Source organism: Hirundo rustica, chromosome 14 (assembly GCF_015227805.2).
Source record: "Hirundo rustica isolate bHirRus1 chromosome 14, bHirRus1.pri.v3, whole genome shotgun sequence".
Lineage (NCBI taxonomy): Eukaryota > Metazoa > Chordata > Aves > Passeriformes > Hirundinidae > Hirundo > Hirundo rustica.
In genome coordinates this window covers 6315362-6337397 of record NC_053463.1, presented here as the reverse complement: position 1 = coordinate 6337397, position 22036 = coordinate 6315362, and the positions used below count along the sequence as shown (strand labels likewise).

The 22036-nt window shown below is 47.8% G+C and overlaps 1 protein-coding gene across 1 annotated transcript in view; it reads right to left on the bottom strand.

The window, feature by feature from the left end:
• Window positions 1–22036, bottom strand: part of FAT2 (FAT atypical cadherin 2) — a 43656-nt gene that overhangs the window by 14781 nt on the left and 6839 nt on the right. Inside the window, exons 3-13 of the mRNA XM_040078329.1 lie at window positions 18329–18390; window positions 17204–17515; window positions 16373–16583; window positions 14056–14195; window positions 11896–12171; window positions 11260–11470; window positions 6241–10293; window positions 3611–3807; window positions 2834–2987; window positions 1951–2184; window positions 752–1141 (exon numbers count right to left, since the gene is read on the bottom strand). Of these exons, the coding sequence (XP_039934263.1) occupies window positions 752–1141; window positions 1951–2184; window positions 2834–2987; window positions 3611–3807; window positions 6241–10293; window positions 11260–11470; window positions 11896–12171; window positions 14056–14195; window positions 16373–16583; window positions 17204–17515; window positions 18329–18390 (6240 nt within the window). The remainder of the gene's footprint in view (window positions 1–751; window positions 1142–1950; window positions 2185–2833; window positions 2988–3610; window positions 3808–6240; window positions 10294–11259; window positions 11471–11895; window positions 12172–14055; window positions 14196–16372; window positions 16584–17203; window positions 17516–18328; window positions 18391–22036) is intronic.

The window sequence follows — 22036 nt, the reverse complement described above, 5'->3', positions numbered from 1 at the left end:
CTACGTGGGCAGATGCGGAGGAAAGGACAGAAAATATTTCGAATGAATGGCATGTGAGATATCTTGGAATACTGCAGATATGCCAGGGCAGCTGAAACAGTGAAGCTGGCCTAACTCTGACCACCTTGTGTGGAAGAATTAGCAAGAGCCTTGTGACCAGAGAGGATGAGGATGTTGCAGCTGAGGGCAGAAGGCTGTTGCTGACACAGCCAAGGGCTCATTTCAAGGAGTTAACCTGGCTTTCTGATAACAGCTCTTATCACTTTGCTGTGTGAACAGTATAGGGCTTCGTTTGGCTGGTAATCATGGCTCAACACCTGCCCCTGGTTAGGGTGCTATTATCCATGTTCATTGAGTGCTACTCACTAAAGCTGCCTGTTACCCTGGGCTGCGGGTTCCTTGTGGGATCTTGTTGGAAACACTTTTTAAATGAAACCCCTTTCTCCTGCATTTTGAAGTGGGAAAATTTCCTCATCCTGTTCTCCATGTATCTCTCATTCTCATGGACCTTCCTTGGGTCTCAGACACGTAGAAAAAAATCTTTCCATTAATTTCAGTGAGATTTGGATCACTCCTTAAGTGACTTGGATTGGCAAAATTTGAAGTCGAAAAGAAGACTGTATTCTCTACCCTTGTGCTGGGTAAAGACAAAGCAGTGGGAGGAAATGGAGAAGAATCAGAGAAGATGCACACAAAGACAACCTTTGATCTTGAATCAACCTGGACCTGCTTGGGCACAAGATCATTTTACCTGTGTTTGAGTTGAGCTGAAATTTCCCGTGGTCGTTGCCGTTCACAATTTCATACTTGATCTCTGTGTTTTCTGCATTGTCCCTCGTCAGGGCTGACAAGTTGAGGACCTCGGTACCCACAGCTACATCTTCTTTTACCATGGCCACATATTCAGGGGCCAGGAAAACAGGCAGGTATTCATTGAGATCCACAACAGAGACAGTGACAGTTCCGAGGGAAGAGAGGGGCTCCGGGGTGCCCCGGTCGGTGGCACAGACTGTCAGCTCAAACGCCGAGTGCTGGGAATCCTTCAGAGGCTTTTCCAGGCGGATCACCCCTGTGGTTTCCTCAATTGAAAAGTGTCCATTGGCAGAGTCAGGCAGAGAATAGACCACCTCAGCATTGAGACCTGGAAAGGTAACAGACAGGCTGCAGTAATTCGTGGATAGGGATGCTGCTGGGTTTATTCATAATGCATTATTTATAATGCATTAGGACTATATGACCTTCAGTTCCCAGGGAAAATGGGGACTGTATGAATATCATACGAACATCGAGTGTGCCCCTGCCCATCTGCAGGTTCAGTCATCTAGCCACCCTCACCATTACCTACCAGGGTCACCTGTCTGCATTTGCTAGTGCTCCCTGTTTTTAATTACCTTGTTTTCAAATGTAATTTCTCTTTGTATCTGCTTCCAAAGCAGATAATTATGATCTTGTTCCTCTAAATTCAGCCTCTGCTGTAGAGGTTTACTGAAAGTTCCTTCTTCAGGTTTACTGAAAGTTCCTTTCTTATCTATATTTCTGAGAATCTCTGTGTCTTCAAGAGAACCTCTCCATCCATATTACCTACCCCACTCATATCTAAAATTCCATTTTACTTTATTACACTCATTCTCAGTCCCCACCTTTGAAAAAGTTTCTGTCCAGTCTGGATCCCCGTGTCACAGATTGCGCTGTGTATCACAGCTACAGTTACTGAGCACATTCTCAGAGAAGCTCTGTATGTTTCTACAGATACAGCTCACCCAAAAAATGGTCACAAAAGTGCTGATGCCAGCCCAGTAGTCAAGAACACGTCAGCAACGAGATCCAGGCACATCTTCGCCAAGATTCAATCATCTAAGCCTGATGCTGCAGCACTTCCTTAGGTTTCAAAGGCTTCTATTCAGAATGAAAGATGAAGTCTACTAACACATAAATCCCACTCTGACTCACCTTCATCAAGGTCCCTGGCAGCAACCACAGCGATGGGTGTCTTTGTCGTGGTGTTATCGAAGACGGCCACGGCGCAGTGGCTGGGGAAGAACCGTGGTGCGTTGTCATTGGTGTCCTCGATGATGAGCGTCACATCGGCCTGGCACGAACGGCCCCCGCCGTCGGTGGCTTTGGCTACCAGGTGGTACGTGGGCTTCTGCTCACGGTCCAGGGGTGCAGAAGTGGTCAGCTCCCCTGTGGGAAAGGACAGCAATCACAGCTGCAGCCTACAAGACCTCAGAGAGGTTCAGCTGTTTTCCTGGATGAACCGTGGGAGACGATAATTGAGCTAATAGTGGTGGTGTGTCCACGCCACATTGCCCAGGGCTATCCTCGGATCACTGCCAGCCAGGGCCCTGGCAAGGCTTCGCATGGGCAGTCCTGCAAGTTCGGCTGAACTTGATCCAAGGGATGCCATCATGGGCTAGAACTGTTCATAAATAAATTGTACTTCTAAACCCCACTGCACTGAGCTTTCTGCAATGTAATGAACTCCAAGTGATCTCTAGAATGATCAAGTCTGTTTGGGTAAATACACTGCCCAAAACCTGTGAGACATGTTTTGGGATTTAGAATTTGTGTCTTTGGCTCAAGGCAAGTACTGGCTGCTCTTTCCTCCTTGAGACCTGGCTGCTAGCAATGGTGTCTGCCCTTCATTTTGACAACATTTGTAACAAGAGCAAACAGGATGATGTGGAGCTCACTCTCCTCTATGCTGTGGCTGTTCTTTTCTATCCTGGGACAGCTGGGATGAACAGCTCCTTGTTTTGAGCCATGCTGGGAGCTTGCATTTCCTGGGGGTGGGTGAGGAAGAGGATAAAAGCATCCATTGCCCTGCTCTCACCTGTGTGTGGGCCCAGCTGGAACTCCTCTGCGCCGGGGCCGTGCAGGCTGTAGGTGATCTGGGCATTGCTGCCCACGTCGGGGTCGGTCGCTGATATTTTCAAAATGAAAAGACCCGGCCCAGCATCTTCCGAGACTCTCCCAGTGTAGAGGATCTGGACAGAACAGAAGAAAACATTGGCCATCTCTAAAATACCTCCATCCCTTATGGGGGGAGAACAGACCCACAGAATCTTCACGGAGAAGGATAAACCCTGTGATTTACAGGGGAACACAGTGTGCCTCCCATTCTTGTCTGCTGGGGTGTGGACTGGGACAAGTGAGCTCATTTCACACAAGCCTTTGAATCTCCTTTGGGAAGTAACCACCTCTGTTCGTTCTCACCACGAGTGACGTCCACACCAGCGATCAGCTCTCTACAGCAACAAACCTCCTGATGGGAATCTCCCAGCTTAGCAGGATATAAAACTCAGTAATTTACATGCCCCTTCCCAGGAGGCTTCCTGGCATTGTTTATCTCCAAAAATTACTCTTCATAATGCTTAGGCTCTCACTTGCTGCTGGCAAACATGCTTGGAGGCTAGATTTAATATTCTTGCTTGACATGCAGCTTAATTAAAATTGTTAAGCATAATCAAAGCAACAGGATCGTGTGAGAAGGATTATGACAGGCCAAACCCTTTAACATGCTCTGCCTGTTCTTTCTTCTTTTCTATTGTGTTCTTTCCCTCCCAGGATCTCTCTTTATGCCCCTGACGTCCCAGAACCGATGCCTTACCTGGCCACACTCAGGGCTGTTGTCATTGATATCCAGCACAAAAATTTCCACTTCAGTGGTAGCCTGAAATTTCCCATCAGAGGCCATAACCTTGAGGAGATATTTCTCTGTATCTTCTCTGTCCAGAGGCTTCTTGGAAGAAATTGTCCATTCACCCTCAATTTGATCAACTGTGAACTGTCCCAGTACGTCTCCTTCTAGAAGGGGGCAGGAAGCAAGTGAACAAAGGCATTTACTATGTGCTGCGAATCAGAAGTGATAAGGAAAGGGAATATAAATGTGTCCACTGATGGTTCCTTAGGAGACCTGAAGGACCTGGATGCTCTTAGAGTTTTTTTCCAACCTAAATTCTTCCATGACCCTCTGACTCACGCTGGTGATGCAGAGAGGGCACTGGTGGTGCATCCACCAGCTGAGGAGCTTTTGGTCAACTTCACTGCACAGCTGGGAAATACCCTGCACGTTTTAGTTATTCCCTGTCTGCACATTACAGAGGGAGAGGGAAACAAATGACTGCAGAAAAGCCAGTGATGTTCTGCAGATGTGCATATTCATTGCCTCCAAACCACACTGCCTCACCTTCCCAAAGCCTATCAGTCTTTCTTGGTGCATGTTCCTAAAGGGATCCGAGAGTTGTAAATACCCTGCAGATATGGTTTGGATCTTACTGTTATGGTACCATGTGCAGTTGTGCTTCCTCTTAACCTACAGAGGTATTTAACATTCAGCTTTGTTTTCTGGGGCTGTTTTTTGTTTCTGTAAGAGCCAGATGATGAGCGACAGGTAAATCCACACCAGGCAGGCTCTCTGGTGCACCAGATTCGTGCTGCTCCTACTGTTGTTAACATTATTTGGATTTTAAATGGGCTGGATGCTGCCAGTGGACAATCCCTTTCTCCTGGGAAGGAGCTGGTGCTCTCTGCTGACCCAGGAGGAAGCAGTTCAGGCAATGGGAGTCAGTGAAGAGAGCAGGCTGTGGAATCTGTGTTGGGCTCTGAAGGGTCTCGCACAGTGGGATAAATTAAATTCACTGCCTTTCTGCTTTCATTTGTGCTGCAGTAATGAGGTTGTAGAGGCACAATGACACCTCTACTAGGTTCTCTTCTGATGCTGGGAAACACCAGCCCATGCCCAAATTTAGTTTCTGTGTGTTTGAAAATAATGTGGAGAGGGGGAAGCTGGCCTCTGTGTTCACCAAATCCTCTCTTTTGCTGCATTTCCATGTTTATTTGTACAGTCTGACCCATGTTTGTACATGCAGAGCAGAGAGCGCGAGGTGCTCAGCCCTAACGCAAGTGTACATCCTCTCAGGTTTAAAGTACTTGGAAGTTACTACTACCTTTAAGATGGCAGAAATGTGAATACGTAATGGCTTAAATCTTTCCTCCCAAAGGCTTGCAAATACCTAGGCATGCCATAAACCAAATGAAAGTATCAGCATTCCTCCCCTGTTTTGGATGGTTACAGTAATAGATAACAGGTTATAGCATGATCTGGCCTAATGTTTTGACCCTGAAGGGTCCTCGTTTGAGTCTGAACAAACATTTTAATTTGAAGTATCTGCTCCAGGTCTTAGAAAGACCCTTTAGGGTCAAAAAAATACCATAAGAGCAAGTTTCTACTTGTGCAGATGCACAACAAACATTCCAGTATAACTTTTTTTGTTACTTTACAGCAGTGGTTAATTTTAGTTTGCAGGGATGCAAGAGTAAATTTTAGTATTTCTCATTAGCTAAAACCTTTATTAAGATTGACATGAGAGTCTTAAATATCCCCAGTGCAGGGTGACTAACTGCAGCCTTGTTATTAAGCCAGCCTCCAAGTGGTTTTGTAGGAAACACATTTAGTACCGAAAAGTTATATATAGTTATTAAAAAACACAGACAGGCTACAGATATATGTGTGATGTGTTCACTGACCGCAGCGCTGGCAGGAGAGAAAGCTGGGTCAAAGAACCTAAATACAGATCATAGTATCTGTGTGAGAAAAATCTTCCCTCCTGCTGTACTGTTTCTCCTGTCCTTCCAATAGGTATTACAATTATACTGTCTTAATTATTCCTCTGTCAAGAAAGTGTAAATAAATATTTCTACAGTACAGTGTAATTACTTATATGTATCTTATTTATATATTTATCCCCAGAGATATAGGACGATTCAGTGGTGAGATAGTTTTAATGATCATTCCACCCACTGCAAACCCTTACTAAAGGGTTTTGTATTCCCCAGATTCATCTGAGTCCAGCTCACGACAGAGCTCAGCCTCCAACTCTTGCTTCTGACAGGACTGCCTGATCCTCTCAGTGTTTCTAGGATTTTTGTTTGTTTGCCTGGGTTTTTTTTTTGTACTGCTACATTTGTATTTTTAATATTCCCAGTAAAGATCTGTTATTCCTATTCCCATATCTTTGCCTGAAAGCCCCTAAGTGCAAAATTATAATAATTTGAAGGGAGGGGGTTTACATTCTCCATTCCAAGGGAGGCTCCAGCTTTCCGTGGCGCACACCTGTCTTTCTAAACCAAGACACGCTACTTCTGTACTAATAATCTGTAAGACAAGGTATCAAATCACCACTCTGAGATGATCCTCTCCTCTTGCCAGCTGGACATTCAAAGTCAGGAGGAACTCACCGGTGATGTAGCACGTGACCCGCCGGTTCTGCTCGGAGATGTCCGCGTCGACGGTGCTCAGGGTGACAACGACCTGCCCCGGCTCCGCGTTCTCAATGACCGACCCCTTGTAGAAATCTGAGGTGAACTGCGGGGCGTTGTCGTTCTCGTCAGAGACAGTGACCTCCACCAGGGTTTGGGAAGAGAGCTGGACCTTCCTGCCGTGGTCAGTGGCCACCACATAAAAGCGATAGGTCTCCTGGTCTTCACAGTCCAGCTCTTTCAGCGTGGTGATCCACCCGCTCTCACCGTCGATGGTGAAGAGCCCACGGAGCTTGCCGGATTCTGATTCCAGACTGTAGGTCACCTGCCCATCACTTCCCACGTCCTGGTCATTAGCTGTCACTTGAATGACTGTGGTTCCTGAAGGCATGTTCTCCATGACAAAAGCTCTGTAGGGATCTGCCTCAAAAACAGGCCTGTTGTCATTCACATCCTGCACTTGGATATTCACAGAGACCAGAGAGACCAGCTCAGTCTCCAGATGTGAGCAGTGAGCCATGACATCAACCTGGTACCATTTGGTGGTCTCATGATCCATAGGTTTTTTGATTTTCAAAGCCCCTGTTTGTTCATCCAGTGTGAACACCTCATCCTTGTTACTTTCTGTAGTGGTTCCCTTCACCAGGCTGTATATAATGGGATCCTCTGCAAAAGCTTTGACTGACCCTATTTCTGACCCCTCTGGAAGATCCTCAGAGGCAGAGAATGTATAAAGGGGCTCAGAAAACCTTGGCAATGTCACCTCCCTGGGGACAATCTGGAGATTCACTGGAACAAGGGAGTTCCAGTGAGGAGGTCTGCCATCTTCAGCTTTCACCTTGAAGTTAAAGGCTCTGTTTTCTAAACCAATAAGGCTCTCCTTGACCTTAACAACCCCAGTGGCAGCATTGATCTCCACAAGGTCTTCTGCCACATCTTCCACCGAGTCAACAGAGTAAATGACATCTGCATTTGCACCTTCATCAGCATCGTAAGCCAGTACCTGGATGACAGGGGAGCCTTTGCTGACATTGGACTGGATGGACAGTGTGTATTCAGAGGCTTTGAATAGAGGTGGGTTGTCATTCTCATCTGTAAGGATTATTTTGACAGTGCAGAAGGCCACCTTCCCACCCCCATCCTTGGCCATGACTTTAATGGCAATGACTCTCTCTGTGGAGTTTTCCCTGTCCAGTTTTTGCAGTGTGGCAATACAGCCTTTATTGTCTATGGAGAACTTCTCATGGGCGAGTTTATTTATGATGGTGTAGTCTATGGTGCCATATGGGCCACCATCTGGGTCAATAGCCAGCAGCTCAATCACTTTGGTTCCTATCTCAGCATTTTCTGCCAGCTCTGCCTCGTACACATTCTGCTGAAAAGAGGGGCTGTATTTGTTGGCATTTGTGGTGTTGATATACACAGGCACAGTGCTCTTGAAAACTCCATCTGAAGCAGAAACTCTGAGATTGTAAGACGGCTCCAAGTCCTTTTTGCAGCGGTTGAACATGGATATTATCCCAGAAGTGCTGTTGATGGCAAAATGCCTGTTGTCATTACCCGAGAGGATCACGTATTCCAGCCGGGTGGTGTCTCCACTGTCGGGGTCCAGGGCCTGGACTTTGATCACGATGTGCCCACATGTAGCCATTTCACTGACCTTGGCTTCATACTGAAGCTGGCTGAACTCAGGGGGATTGTCATTGATGTCTGTCACATCTACGATTACCAGGGCATCGCTACTGAGTGGAGGCACCCCATGATCTGCAGCTCTCACTTTCATGCGGAACTGTTGATTTGTTTCATAATCAAGCGCTTGGGCTGTTGTTATTTGCCCTGTGCTGGCATCAATATTAAAGAACTTGGCAGCCTCTGAACCATCATCCAGGATCTGATAGGAGACCACTTTGTTTCTGCCCGAATCCTTATCAGAGGCAAAGAGCTGGACAACAGGGGTCTGTGGTGGCAAACTCTCCGAGACAGATGCTGTGTAAATGATCTGAGAAAATATGGGAGGGTTGTCATTGATGTCCTCTACCTCCACCTCTACTCTGGCTTCTGAGAAGGATCCGAGTGCTGTGTCTGTGGCTCTAACAGTGAATGTGTGTTTAGTCTCTAGCTCATAGTCCAGCTGCCCTGTGACAGTGAGGACACCAGTTTTGAAGTCAGTGTTGAAGAGTTTCAGGGAATCTTCTTCCACAATGTTGTAGATGAGGCGCAAGCCTTCAGGGCTGCGGGCCTGGATGTGGAGGATAGACGTGTATGGGGGGACGTTTTCTGGTACCTTCACTCGGTAGTACAAACTTTGGAACAGAGGGTTGGATCTGTTCCTCACGCTGATCACGACCTCCTCTTCAGCATGCAGGGGAGGCTCCCCTTTGTCCTTAGCAATGATGCGGAGGTTGTATTTATTTAAAGCTTGATAATCAAGAGGCCTCTTAAGGGAGATGTCTCCTAGGTAAGGGTCAATCCAAAAGTATTTGTATTCCTCTGCAAATGAGTAGGTAACAGCTCCATTAGCCCCTATGTCTTTGTCTGTTGCTGACACCTGAAAAAGCACATCCCCTGGCTCTGTGCCGTCCTGCACCGAGGCGTAGTATGGCACATTCTCGAACTGCGGGGGGTTGTCATTGACATCCTCTACATAAACTCTGACTGTGGCTTGGGACACTCTTGGTGGCTTCCTGTTGTCCTTCACTTCCACAGCTACTTCGTGCACGTCTTGCACTTCGCGGTCAAATTTCACACCCTTGGTCTGAAGAACTCCAGAGGCCTGGATCATTTTGAACCTTTCCTTTTCATTCAAAAGTGAGTAGGAAAGGGGTTCATTTAGCTGATACCCTTTGACCCCAAGAATGGTTAGAGTCTTCTCATCTGTAGAGTTCTCCATCACAGTTGCTGTATATATGTCTTGATCAAATTTCAAGCTGGTACCTTGTGCCCGAGTTAAATTTAGCTTAACCAGAGCAGTGCTCTTATATAGGCCATCACCAGCTCTGACTGTGAGCTCTCGGAAGCTTCTCAGACCAGTAGTGTTAAGAATGGAGATGAGACCTGTTAGTGGATGGATATGGAAAGCATTATCGAGGTTCCCTTCCACGATGCTGTAGGTCACCTCCGAATCTGCATCTTTTGCCTGCACTGACAAAAGCTCCATCCCTGGGTGGGCAGGTAGCAAGACAGAAATGTCATAAATGTCTCTGAGAAAGACTGGAGGTGAATCATTGACATCTTTAACGTGGATTGTCACCTTGGCAGGCTTGGATGCAAACAAGCTGGGACTTCCACTGTCGTGCACGTGGACACTGAAGTGGAAAACTGGGGTGAGCTCGTAATCTATATCAGCACGACTGGTCAGCGTCCCTGTGCTGGGATCCACTGTGAAATATTTCAGTGCCTCTGGTTCCAAAATCTCATAGACCAGCAAAGCATTGGAGTCTTGATCAGCATCTGTTGCGTAGGTCACGAGGGGAGCATTGCTTTCATCCAGAACCATGCTTTGTGATGGGGCATTCTCCATGATCCAGCCAACGAAGGAAGGCTTAACAAAGACAGGCACATTGTCATTCTCATCTATGACATAGATGAACACCACAGTGTCCATAAATGCTCCAGCCATGTTGGTACCACGGATTTTCAACTGGTAAAAAGACACCTGCTCAAAATCTAAGCTCTTCTGAGTGGAAATAAGGCCTGACTGATAGTTCATGGAGAACACTCCACCTCCATTTCCATCTTTTATTTCATAGCTGACTGGTGACAAGCTTGTGGCTGAAACCTGAATCAGAGGAGAGCCAACAGCAGTGGATTCACTGATCTCTGTGATGTATTCAGCCTCTGGAAATTTTGGAGGGGTTCGATCCGAGGGCCTAACGTGGACATGTAATGTAGCAGAATCTTTAAGCTGAGGAAACTCCTGATTTTCTGCCTTTACAATAAGAGTAAATCGCTCCTGCCTGGATGGGTCCAGTTTCCGGGCAACTGTAACAATTCCAGAATATGGGTCGATGCTAAAGAAGCCTTCCCCATTACCTGCAAGAAGAGAAATTACAGAGTGAAGAACGTAGATACCTTACTAGTCTTTGTTTTCTGAAACTCTTTTTCATAGATTCTCCTGATTGCAGACCTGATTAACATCTGTTTCTTTTACTGGGAGAAATTAATTAATTTCTAAATAATTTGAATTATAAGAACAATGAACCCATTGAGATCAGTGAGCTAACATTTGAATCAATCAAAATGTAAATTGGTGATAAACACCCTTCTAATTTAAGCATATTTAGTGGTGGCAGAGCATGTGCTTGAAGCTTTTGCCTCGTGTGCAGAACATGGTAGCGCAGACAGTACTAGTTCCTTCAAGCCCTGTCATGCTTGTAATTACCAATACTTCAGGAGCAATTAAATTCCACAGTCCTTGATCTAAATTGCAGTGAGAAAGATGGTGCAAAGGATGGCTCGTCTCCTGCTAAGAGTTTACAGGCTAAATGAGCCATGTGGCACAGACATAAATACTCAAGTTTTAACCTTTATAGTGAATGATAAAATATTTGCCCACTGACCATGAATGACTCAAAACCACCACCAGTCAATGCTGAGAGGATTCTCACCATTCCTTGAGGATGCGTTTCTTGGTAGAAATAATGGAATGATGATGACTCCTGTGGGAATTGGGAGTACTTTTTCTTAACAACTGAATAGTTCCCATGGACAAAGAAGAGCAGATTTTAGGTTGTTCTAACTCGTCCAGTCACAATTTTTCTTAGACCAGTGACTCAACGTTAAGCTGTCTTCCTAAGAAAAGATGCTAATATTCCATAATATGGAAAGTACCTACTCACTCTGGATTTTTTCTGGGTAGGAAGAAAATCATATTTTAGAACTGTACAGACAGTTGCAGTTCTTCGCAACAGCTAGAGAAACTGGTCACGTGGCCACCAGTTAGAGCATAGTAATGCAGGTGTGATCATAACCTAAACTTTCTCGTTGCACGGCTCTCACCTGCCTGAAGGGAGTAGTGGATTTCAGCATTAGCTCCCTGGTCCTCATCGAGGGCTCTGACTTGTATGACTTCTGTGCCCACCACTGCCAAGTCCAGCACTTGTGCTTCGTAATGGATGCTGCTGAACTGGGGAGGGTGAAGGTTGCAGCTGTCCACACGGACAATGACTCGGACAAAGTTCCTCTTGATGGGGATCTCCTGGTCTCGTACCTGAATGGCAGAGAGAGAGCAGGAACAGTCACACCCAGGGACAAGCCAGTCTTGCCTGCACCATCTTCCAGGTGCTCGTCAGCACTCCTACCAGAGGCGGGTGTTTTGCAATGGTACCAACCCCTTGTCTGGGAATAAGCCTGGAAGTTTCAGCACCAAAGCTCAGCCTTGAATTTGAAACCAAACATTAACTATTACACATTGTGTTTTCTTTTCTAAGAATCCAGTGGGCCTCCAAAGAAGGTGGTTAGAGGGATGCAGGGTTAACTACATTTAGCCATATAGTAAAGGTTAACACCCTGCTTTCCTCTTCCCTATTGTTCCAGACAAATCCTCCCTCAAAGGCTAGAGCCACTTTAACTTCTCCAGTGACCCATATATCCCAGCCAAGCTGGTGGACTCAGCAGGGCTTGGTTAGGACTCACCATCACTGTGAGGGTGTGCTGAGGCATGGGCTGGGAACTAAAGCCTTCTGCTGTTGTGAGGGCTCCACTGCTTGGATCCAGCTGGAAAAGCCTTGTGCTTTTGGGGTCCACACTGCCGTGGATGGTGTAGATGAGCCCCTTTCCTTTGTCCTTGTCTGTTGCACTGACTCGAAGGATTTCTCTCCCTGCGGGGGTATCTTCAGGAGTCCTCACCTCGTAATGGCTCTCAAGGAACTGGGGACGGTGCTGGTTGATGGCAATCACATGGATAAATGCCTGTAGGGGAGACAGCACCGTGAGGGCAGCAAGTGGACATGCAGCCATGTAAAATCCCAGCTACCAATCCTTGGGCGTTGACATACTCTGAATGCCGTAACTATCACAGTTTTCCAACTCTTGGAGCTTTGCCATCCATGATGACCGAGAGCCCTTTTGTCCTTCATCCCAAGGAACTCCTGCTGTGCCTTCCCCTTTTGTGTTTTTCAGTTTTCTTCCTCTCCTTTTTTAAAATCTCTCCAGTCTGGCAAGGCATTCAGAGTGAACGTGCCTGCACTTGGCACACGGGGAAACAATCACAGCCTGCCATGGAAAGCAGCAGCAGCTCAGCCTTGGTGCCAGCTTTGCTGCTGGCTGGTGCCTACACAGCAACCCCCATTATTTACTCAACAGAAAGCTGACAGAAGGGGATGTTTGATAAAAGAAGGGAGGGGCTGGCCTATCTCAAGAGCAGCAAGTGTGTGGAGAAGCAAAATTTCTGTTGTACCCTTTCTAGCCAAGTTTTCCTCTCTGCATTTAACAGCACATGCCGGGAATCCTGAATCCTGCTGGGGAAGTCACTGCTTTCTCCTGTGTGGTCTCCTGCCCTGGCTGTCCTGACCTTCCTACTGATGTGCTTCCTGCACCTTAGGAAGTCCCAACCAAGTGTTATAATTTGCTTCCTTTAGCAAACCTGAGCATGCCATGGGGGTTGTACACCAGCAAGTTTCTTGACATCTGCTAGAGGCCTTGAGTGCCAAAATAAACGTAGGGATGAGATGCAAGGTGGCAGGTAATGCACACTAGGCAAGGTGGGGCTTTGTTTGTTTACTTGGAACAATACTTGAAGGTAGTTGAGACAAGTGGCCATCGTTAGCATCACGTTTCACAGGAATGGTGGAGTTCCTCACTCATCATCCCCCACAGTGAATTTCCCATGATAAGCATTACTGACAGGTGACTCATCTCCTAGGTCTTCCTGTGCATCGGATTTTTGGCTGCTTTGTACGTGTGGAGAGAATGACTAGTGAAAGATCATGCCCTGAACACTCCTCCTCAGGGTATGCAAAGATGGACAAAATCTCATCATTTTAGCTGGGGACATTCCTGAGAGTGAAGGGCCTTCTTTTACCAGCACTCACTTTATATGTGGCAGCTCAGAGCACACAGCATCTCTGCAGCTGACCCACTCACTCCCTGGGCCTGACCTCACCTCTTGCAGATGGATTTGTGCTGGCTGTACCTGGGTTAGGATATCCCAGGAACACCCCTTGACATGAGAGCATGGATCTGAGCCTGACCTAACCGTGCACAAACTTTCCTTAAGATTTTGTCCCAGATGTGTTGTAATTCAGCCTGAGCAGCTGAGACCAAGTTAAGGTCTGGGTGTGTGAACTCTACCCCAGCTTGGCTGGTGATGTAGATGTGTCCTTGTGTGCTGCCTGGGATCAACAGGAAAGACCCAGGCTTTCCTACACAGGAGCAGAAATGCCCCAAACAGGGAAGTATTTGTGCACAGGGGACAGATGGGGATGGAAGTGCTGGGAGAGGCCATGCTGGGGCTGAGGCTGATGCTTTTGCTGGCATCTCATCCTCCCTGCAATGTCAGATCCTGCCACAGCTTTCAGTGCCGCTAGTGTTTAATGACTTGAGTTCTCTGCAAATGAGAAAGAGGGGAATGGGAAAGAAAACAAGTCTGTTCTTCACCCTTTGATCTTCAGCTGGGTTTCCAACAACATAAAAACAATCTTGGCTTGGTATAAGGGTCACTGCGTAATGGAGGATCACAGTGTAAGGAGATTCCTGTGTCTGGCACCTGATCCAGAGCTCAGCAGACTCAAAGGAAAGGTTCCCTTTGGCAAATAATCCCTCTCAATGGAGTCTCCACTAGAGAAAAATCATTACCTGGGTTTTGATCGTACTGGACCCATCAGTGACTTCCACTGTCAGGTTATAGCTTGACTTCTTCCTTGCATCCAGGGGTCTTGCAATGACCATGCTGCCTGTACTCTTCTCAATGTCAAAATCCATGTCATCATCACCACCTGGGACAAGGGGGAGACAAGAAAGGGAAACAGGGGGGCAGTTGCAGTCAGCTAGATTGGGGACAGTGCCACAGGTAAGGTTTCTCCCAATCTGGAAACTCAAACCAGCATGTGATAGACAGATGCACACAGGAGACAGGGAGGACAAGGCAAAGCTGGAAAAAGAGATAGTCACAAAGGAGTGTGAAAAGGAAGGTGAGGGGAATTAGAGAAAATGAGGAGGAGGAGAGAAAGGGAAAGGATGCATTGATGCATGCCACATCCCAGCTAGATTGGCAACAGGCACATTTGAGCATTGGTTTATTTGGCACAAGGTTTTCAGCCATGCACCATCATTGGCTTAGCATGGATCAGGGACCTGCTGGGTAGAACAGGGCTCTTGCTGGCTTCTGATTCAAGGTTGCACTGTGGGCATATCAGCAATGGTCCTCATCACCACGGCTGGGAGCCTGTGAGCTACCTGAATTCCCAACACTCCAACAGTTGGGGAGGCAGACGGTGCTTCCAGGGTGAGCAGGGCCTGTTGCCTCCAACCCAGATGGCTGAGAATTGCCAGGAACAGCAGGCCTGAGCAGCTCAGCAGCAGAAGGCTGTCCCACACCCTACTGCTGCTCAGCCCTGGCATGGCAGCTCCTTTCTCATGCCTCACTTACTGGGGCCTGTTGGGCTCCCCTTGCACATTTTACCCTGCAAAGATGCTCTGAGATATGGAGAAGGTAAAACGGTTTTCTGTAATTTATCCCAGGTCCCAGCTTCTTCCTTCCTGGCTACTGGATGCTCTGGATTCTGCTTTATTGTATTACCAGCTGGTAAAATCTTTGCTGGTTGTAAAATTATGTCTCTTCCCTTGCTGGAGGAATGCAGTGCTCACCAGCCATCTGGACCACTGGTCTCCTGCTGGGAAGGAGACAGAAAGAAGTAGAGCCCAGAAAATGAAGGAGATGAAGAACGGTGTTGCTTTGTCAGAGTTTTTGCAGACTCCATCAATCCCAGTGACAGAGTGTTTGTGAGTGTTTGTGGGAAAGGTGAAACTTTGAATGAGGTGGCAAAGGCTCCTGGATCTCTGCATCACCCCTGTGGTTGCCAGCTACTGTGATGTGTTCCTTCCCTTGCAGGGAAAATAAAATCCTGTCCTTTTCCACCAGGATAGAAACCTATAGGGCCCTCAGCATCACTTGGAGCTCTAGGAACTGGGAAAGATGAGGCCAAGCTATGCTCCAGCACTCAGCAGGGAAATGATGGAATAACATTCAGAGGAACACACCGTTAACTCTGCAGACCCAAGCAGACACTACTAATGCTGAATAAACCTTTCACTGATATTGTCTTGCTCCTTGTACTAGTGTATCTCTTGTTGCTTAATTGTATTTATACACCATTATCCTTGCCCTAACACAGTGAGGGGAAAAACTATTCACTTGCCCAATTAAGGCTTTGTCTGACAAGGCCAGGCCCTGCAGGCAGTACCAGGGAAAGGCTGTGCAAGGTAGATTGGGGCACCACTTCAAAACATCAAATTACTCGAGCACAATTGGCCCTCGTTGGTAGGACCAGTTCTGCACACTCTGCCTGCAGAGTCCCCTGGGGTGACAGCCCACGTCCCCTCTGAATCGTGTATCTCAGAGCAGGCCCTAGAGTTCCACATGCCATGTGATGGATGTGGATGAGGTGATTCTAAATCACCCCTGGGATGTGGTGAGGAGGAAGGGAGAGCCCCACAAGTTAGGGCAGACCAGGTCTTTGAGGAACGCTTCCTTCTCAGTTCCCTGCTCAAGACTCAGCATGGAGGGAGATACGGGGGCTGTCTGTAACGCTCAGCCACACACCTGGATCCTTGCAGGCAGTCTTAACAAAACCAAGAGTGTCACTTGATTCCCAGGGGGAGCTGGCACTGGCATGCCCTGCGACATCGGAGAGCACCTCAAACACAGGCAAGTTCCAGACTGTCATTAGAAAAGCGTGTTGGGTAATTGCACTTGGCACCGGAGGCCTTGGGTGGGCAGCTTTGTCTAATGGCTGTTTAAACCTTCCGCTGCCTGTGAGAAAGCTTTCCCCATAGCTCACCTACACCTAAAGCAAACAACTCCATTAGCTCAGGCATGCGAGCGCTGAAAGCCAAGGGAGCTGGAGCAAACGCTCCCAGACACTGCTGCCGCGCTCTGAATTCTGTGTCTCACCTGTGATATTAAACCACACTTGGCTGGGGCCCATCTCGATGCTGATCACTCCCACCATGTGGTTGACAGGATCCGTTTCCATCACGGCGAAGTTGTAGTGGGGCTCATCGAAAGCCAGTGGCTCTGAGGAGGGGCCGGGCCGGGCGACCCAGCTGATGTGCAGTCTCACGTGGGAGGAGAGCGGGGGGCTGCCGCCGTCTGTGGCCTTCACCTGCGGAGAAAGGCACGTGCACTCAGGGAGAAAGCTGAGTTAGCTCATGGGAACTCCATGGAAAACTCCTTCTCCCACCCACCAGGGGTTTCAAGCTCCCAGTGTGCCCAAAATCCCATGAAACAAATCTTGAGCCAGTGCCCCACGCTCTGGCTGCTTCCAAGGCAACCCAAATTCCTCTTTACTGTCAAGTAAGTCTGCCAGGCTCCATCCACAGCAGAGACCTGGATCACAAGTCTTTTTGAAAGGACCCACAGATTGTGGTGAAGGTTTGAACCTACGTCCAAGCTCCATGGCCTGATCAGAATGCCATATAGAGGCATGATGGAACCCAAAGACTGTTCAGGTTTGGGTCCACATCCATATGGGATCATGGATCACTTAATTCCTCTCTGAAGGTAGGTTGGACAGTTAATTTTAAATTTATTGTCCACTTTTAATAGCTCCCTACCTTCTGCATTTCCTATAATTCCCTCCCACTTTCTTTCCCTCTTAACACATTTGCTTTATCCAACTTCTCGTCCTCTCCACTGCTGCATTTTCTCCATCTCATTCCTTTCATCATTTCTGAACCATTTTCTCTCTTCCCATCAGCTCTCTGTGTTTCTCTCCCCTCTCACCGTGAGTATGTTGTATTCAGAAGCAGGAAAAGCCTTCCTGGAGAAGATGGTGCCAGTTGTGGGGTTGATGGTGAATATCCCCTCCTCCTCCTCCTCGATGGTGTAGGTGATCTGGCTGTTCTGGCCCTGGTCACGGTCGGAAGCGATCAGCCTGTAGACCGGCAGTGGGGTCTCCGAGGCCTCTCTCTCGGGGAGCTGCACCATGAACAGCTTGTGGGGGAAACTGGGAGGGCTGTCGTTGGCATCCAGGACTTGGATCACGACTCTGCTGGTGGACTTCAGGGCTGGCTCTCCGTTGTCAGAGACAGCCACCTGTCAGCAAGCAAAGGGAGTAGGTGACAGGGCTCCTGGACCTGTGACCAGCCAGCCTCCGTCCTGGTGGGCAGGGACTCAGCTAGGGGTGTTTGTGTGGCTCTGCGCTTGTATCTCAACATTTTCCAGGTCACTGCTCCTCTCTGCAGGGCAAAGCCTGGTGGCTGTAGCTGGCACTGTGCAGGGCCTGTCCATGCACAGGGGGATGAGTTTGCAGGGCTCCTGCCTCCAGCTGCAGTGGGTCAGGCCGGTCATTAGAGATCGCACATCTGAAAACATTTGTATTGCAATGGCTTGGCGAGGTACCAGCCATCCTCACCCTGCCCTGCCTGTGCACGCTCCCAGCGTGTTGCACTGCAGAGAGAAGTGATAAACCCTGACAGACTCCAAAACCTCCAGATCCCTCTGATGGGGATACTCATAGCTGTGAGCAGCTGAGCATGGGGGCTGCTGACCAAAGCTACACAGCAATAGCCGATACAATGAGATAAATGAGGGTGGATTTCTCTGGCTTGTTATTTTCCCTCATAATGTATAAACCACCTTGCTAGAGGACAGTTCCAGTCCTCTTCCTGCATTCCCACAGCTTCCAGAACAGAACTTTTGCTCCAGTCTTCAGCAAGAAAATAATAAACCCCACAGTACTGCTGCAGCTGTCTCCTGGGCTAACACACACCATTTAATTAAGTTTCCCAGCAGTTGGGAGCTGATGGGATGAGATTCTTTCTCTGTGCTCCAACTTGCAAGGAAAGCTCTTTGAGGACTTAATACACTTGTAGGTAAATAAAGCTAATTACAATCATCATTACCCACCTCTAGGATATGTTCAGCCTTGTATTCTCGATCCAGCTGCTGTGAAGTCGTGGAAATCAGACCTGCCAAGAAAGAAACCCTTTGAGCTCCAAGACTCAGCATGCAAGAAGAGCCAGGGCTGATCAGATCCCTGAATGCCCAAGATCAGCCTGCCCACCTGTCCTGTTTCGGGTTCCCCCTGTGATCAGAGGAGAAAGACAGATACCCCCAGAGGGTAGCCCATCCCCTCCCAGCGTGAATCCCTCTGTGGAGGTGTTGCTGCTGCTCTCTGATCACAGAGACCACGGAGGAGGGGGAACACCTACCAGATGCCTGCATCAGTTGAGGGTTGGCAAAGCATTAGGTGAGAAAAGCTGCAGGACCATGAAAACAAAACTTTTCTTATGCCTCTAAGTAAGAAACATTCTGCATGTGCTGGCACAACTCTGGCCTCTTAACAAGTCTCCAAACAAGTCTCTACTCCTGTTTTCCCTGTGCTGAACCTTGGTCTTTGTAATTTGCAGTGTTTTGACAAAAGTTTGTCTTGGGAAATACCCTCCACTCAACTGCTAGAACAAATGCATTCGGGCTAAAAATAAGGTACACAGTCAAAAATAATGTTGATATATTATTTAAGCCTTGCTGAGACACAGGATGAGTCCTCCAACAATTGCAAGATTTGAGGGATTTCTGAAAAATACACAATAATTTAACCACAGGGAATAGGTTGGATGCAGGAGGGAAGAATTGTGGCTATAATAAACTAGAGTTGAAATAAAATCATCATAATTTCCTCTTTTTGGCCTGTCAATGACAACGCTGAGTAGATGCAAGTGTGGAAGGGATGGAGCTGAGGCTTCTGTTTCCATGTCTGGTTTCATAACAGTACTTGCTGGGTGCCTTGACTCTTCACTTTTTTGGAAAAGCAGCTCTGGATCATTTTACAACTGCTTTGCCAATGATGGAAATTTTATATGTAACGTTTGTCCTCCTCAAAGTCATCAAGGCTGACACATGTGAGTGTTTTTGTCCACTCCCAGTTATCAAGGTCTCTCTCTTCCCTATGAAGGGAAGTTCTGCTCCTTCACACCAACCAAAGGCAGGGTGAATTCTCCTGAGCACAGCAAGCAGTGACACAGGTATATGCAACCCTGGGAAATGCTTGGCATGGGATGCCACATGCACGTGCAGTGGTGTGAGCATCTGCGCTTGTGTGCCCTGAAAGCCATGTAAATCCCAGCTGCATGAACCCATCTCAACACTCATTTCTGGTGCAAAACCAGAAAGCTTTAATTAAGAGTATTCAGTTGTACCGTACTTTTTTGTGTATGTCTGTCCGAGCATGACAGGCAGGAGGAAATTTCAAATGGCTGCAGGAAACACGAGGCAGCTGAAGGAGGGAGCAAGGAGCAGCTGCTTGGAACGTGACTGCTGTTCACCGTTTCCACTTGTTCTCTGGGATTATTCACATTTGGCACCAGCCATGGTGCTAAACGTTTATTTGATGCCTTTACAATCATAAATCAACATTCTTTAATGTGTTATGACAAGATGGCTTGAAAAATTCTGTTTGCTTTTCTGTCATATTGTTGTTTTTTTTTCTCTCCCTTATCACCCTTTAACATCTCAGCAGGTGAAGAGGACTCAGCAGAGAGCGCACTGGCTGAGGAGCTTTTAAAACTTGCCCAGGTAAGTGAGAGGCTCTAGGGCTCCATCAGCAACAAAACTCATGGAAATGCTCTCCAAATGGGGGCCTGGAGAAGAAACTGCAGCAGCAGCTCACTGAGATCTCTGACGCTCCCATCCTCATTGCCAATAGGTTGGCTATTGAGCCCAGAACTCCAGCCACCATAGGGAACACTTCATAATTTTGGCCTATAAAGCCCACAGGACACACAGATATTGACAACAGAGCTGCCTGACACCCATGGGCACACTGTGGATGTTTCTGGTTTACAAGATAGCAAAATCCTGTGCAGCAGGCTAACACCTTGTTTGCACTGGATTTCTGCACACCAGCTGATGGACGGGAACTTGACCACTCTGAAGTGACTATCTGGATATGCCTGGCCACACCCTGGAATTCTTCCATGACTTAATGAAAAAAATGAAAGAAAGCAGGATCATAGCTCAGCTTTCTAGTGCTGGAGAAGGAGGACTGTAGGGAAGGCAGGTGAACTGGAATTTAATGACACTCTTGAGTGTCAGTACCACTGAAGATGCTCGTATCTCCTGGGAGTAAGAGCTCACTCTGCTCTCTATCACATAGCCTGCCCTGTATCCCAGCTGGGAGTCTCACCAGATGGATTTTATTTTTTTTTTTCTGGTTTATCTTCACATCTGCTGAGCCACAAGGCAAAGGGTTGGGTTCTCCTCCTGACCCCAGGCAAATTCTGTCCCTTACTCTGTGCCCAGCCATGGCTCCTGCTTCCCCCCTCTGGAGCCAGTTACCACTCTGCCCTGGGATCTGAAAGCCCTTGTGGTTAATTAACTAGGGTTAATCACCCTAATTCCCGTTTGGAGCCTCGGCGCTGGGCGATGCCGAGATGCACAAACTGACAGCGGTGTTCACAGGAGCAGCGTTCGCAGGTGGGAGATGGACACTGCACTCCACGCCTGAGAAAAGCCGGCTGGAATTAATGCACATTTTCATTTGTTGCTGCTTGGTTATACAAGCTGTGAGGCCAGAGGGCTAAAATGGAAGTGGAAGCCCAGAGGGCTAAAATGGAAGTGGAAGCTGTTATTAAAGGGGAACTGCCATCAGCTTCTGTGGCCTGGAGACACACTTCCTTGGTTCTTTCTGCTGTCCCCTACAAGGCCTGGGAAGTGCATGCTTAGTTTTAATGAGTGTTTTGTGTGTGCATGGTGCATGTGTGTGAGTTTTCAGTACCCTGCCCTGCTGGAAAACCCCATCCAGCCTGTCCCATGGGACGTGTGATGGAGTTGAGTGGGTGTCCTCTATCTGTGTTCTTGCATGGGGCCCTGAATGTTTCTGCTGAATCCTACAGGGACTGCACAAAACTGTGAACAGTTCTAAATGCGCCTGGCCAATTAGCCAAGCTCTGCATCCAAATGAGGGTACAGAAGCAATGTCTTCTGTTGCCTGCACGCAGGCAGGCACAGACTGTGCTCCAGCAGCCTGTCTACACACAGCAATGAGAAAGGATTGTCTGCCTCTCTCCTGCTTGCTGCCTGCAAAGGGCAGAGAGGAAGGCTGGTCATGTTGGAACAAGAGCACCAAAATTACCAGGGCACTGCTGTCAGGGAACAAAAAATAATAATAACTTCTGCTGGCAAGAAAGGGGCTGGGGTGGAGGTTGCTGGCCCCCTGCCCTTGCTGCAGGGGGGAGAATCTAAGATAGTTAAAATAGCCAGAATCGGGTTAGCAGGCACTTAGGTTTTCACAACAGCTTGAGAAGGGAAGAGGCTGTTCTCCCGAAATCCTCCTTCCCTTGTCTCACTCCTGCTTCCATTTAACCTTTTTTACCTTCTCCTCCCACCACCCCACCTCTTGTTCTGACCCTGCTGTGCACTACTCCATGCTCAGCAGAGTGTTATGTTGATTTGGGGAGCAGCCATGCAGCCATTCCTTGGGCCTCAAGAGGAGAATGTCCCTCCTTGTACAGAAATGCAGGGAACCACAGGCATCCTGGGGAAGCCAATGGGCACTGACACAGCAGAAGAAACAACAGGAGAACAAGCACTAGATAAGAGCTGGAGACGAACAAT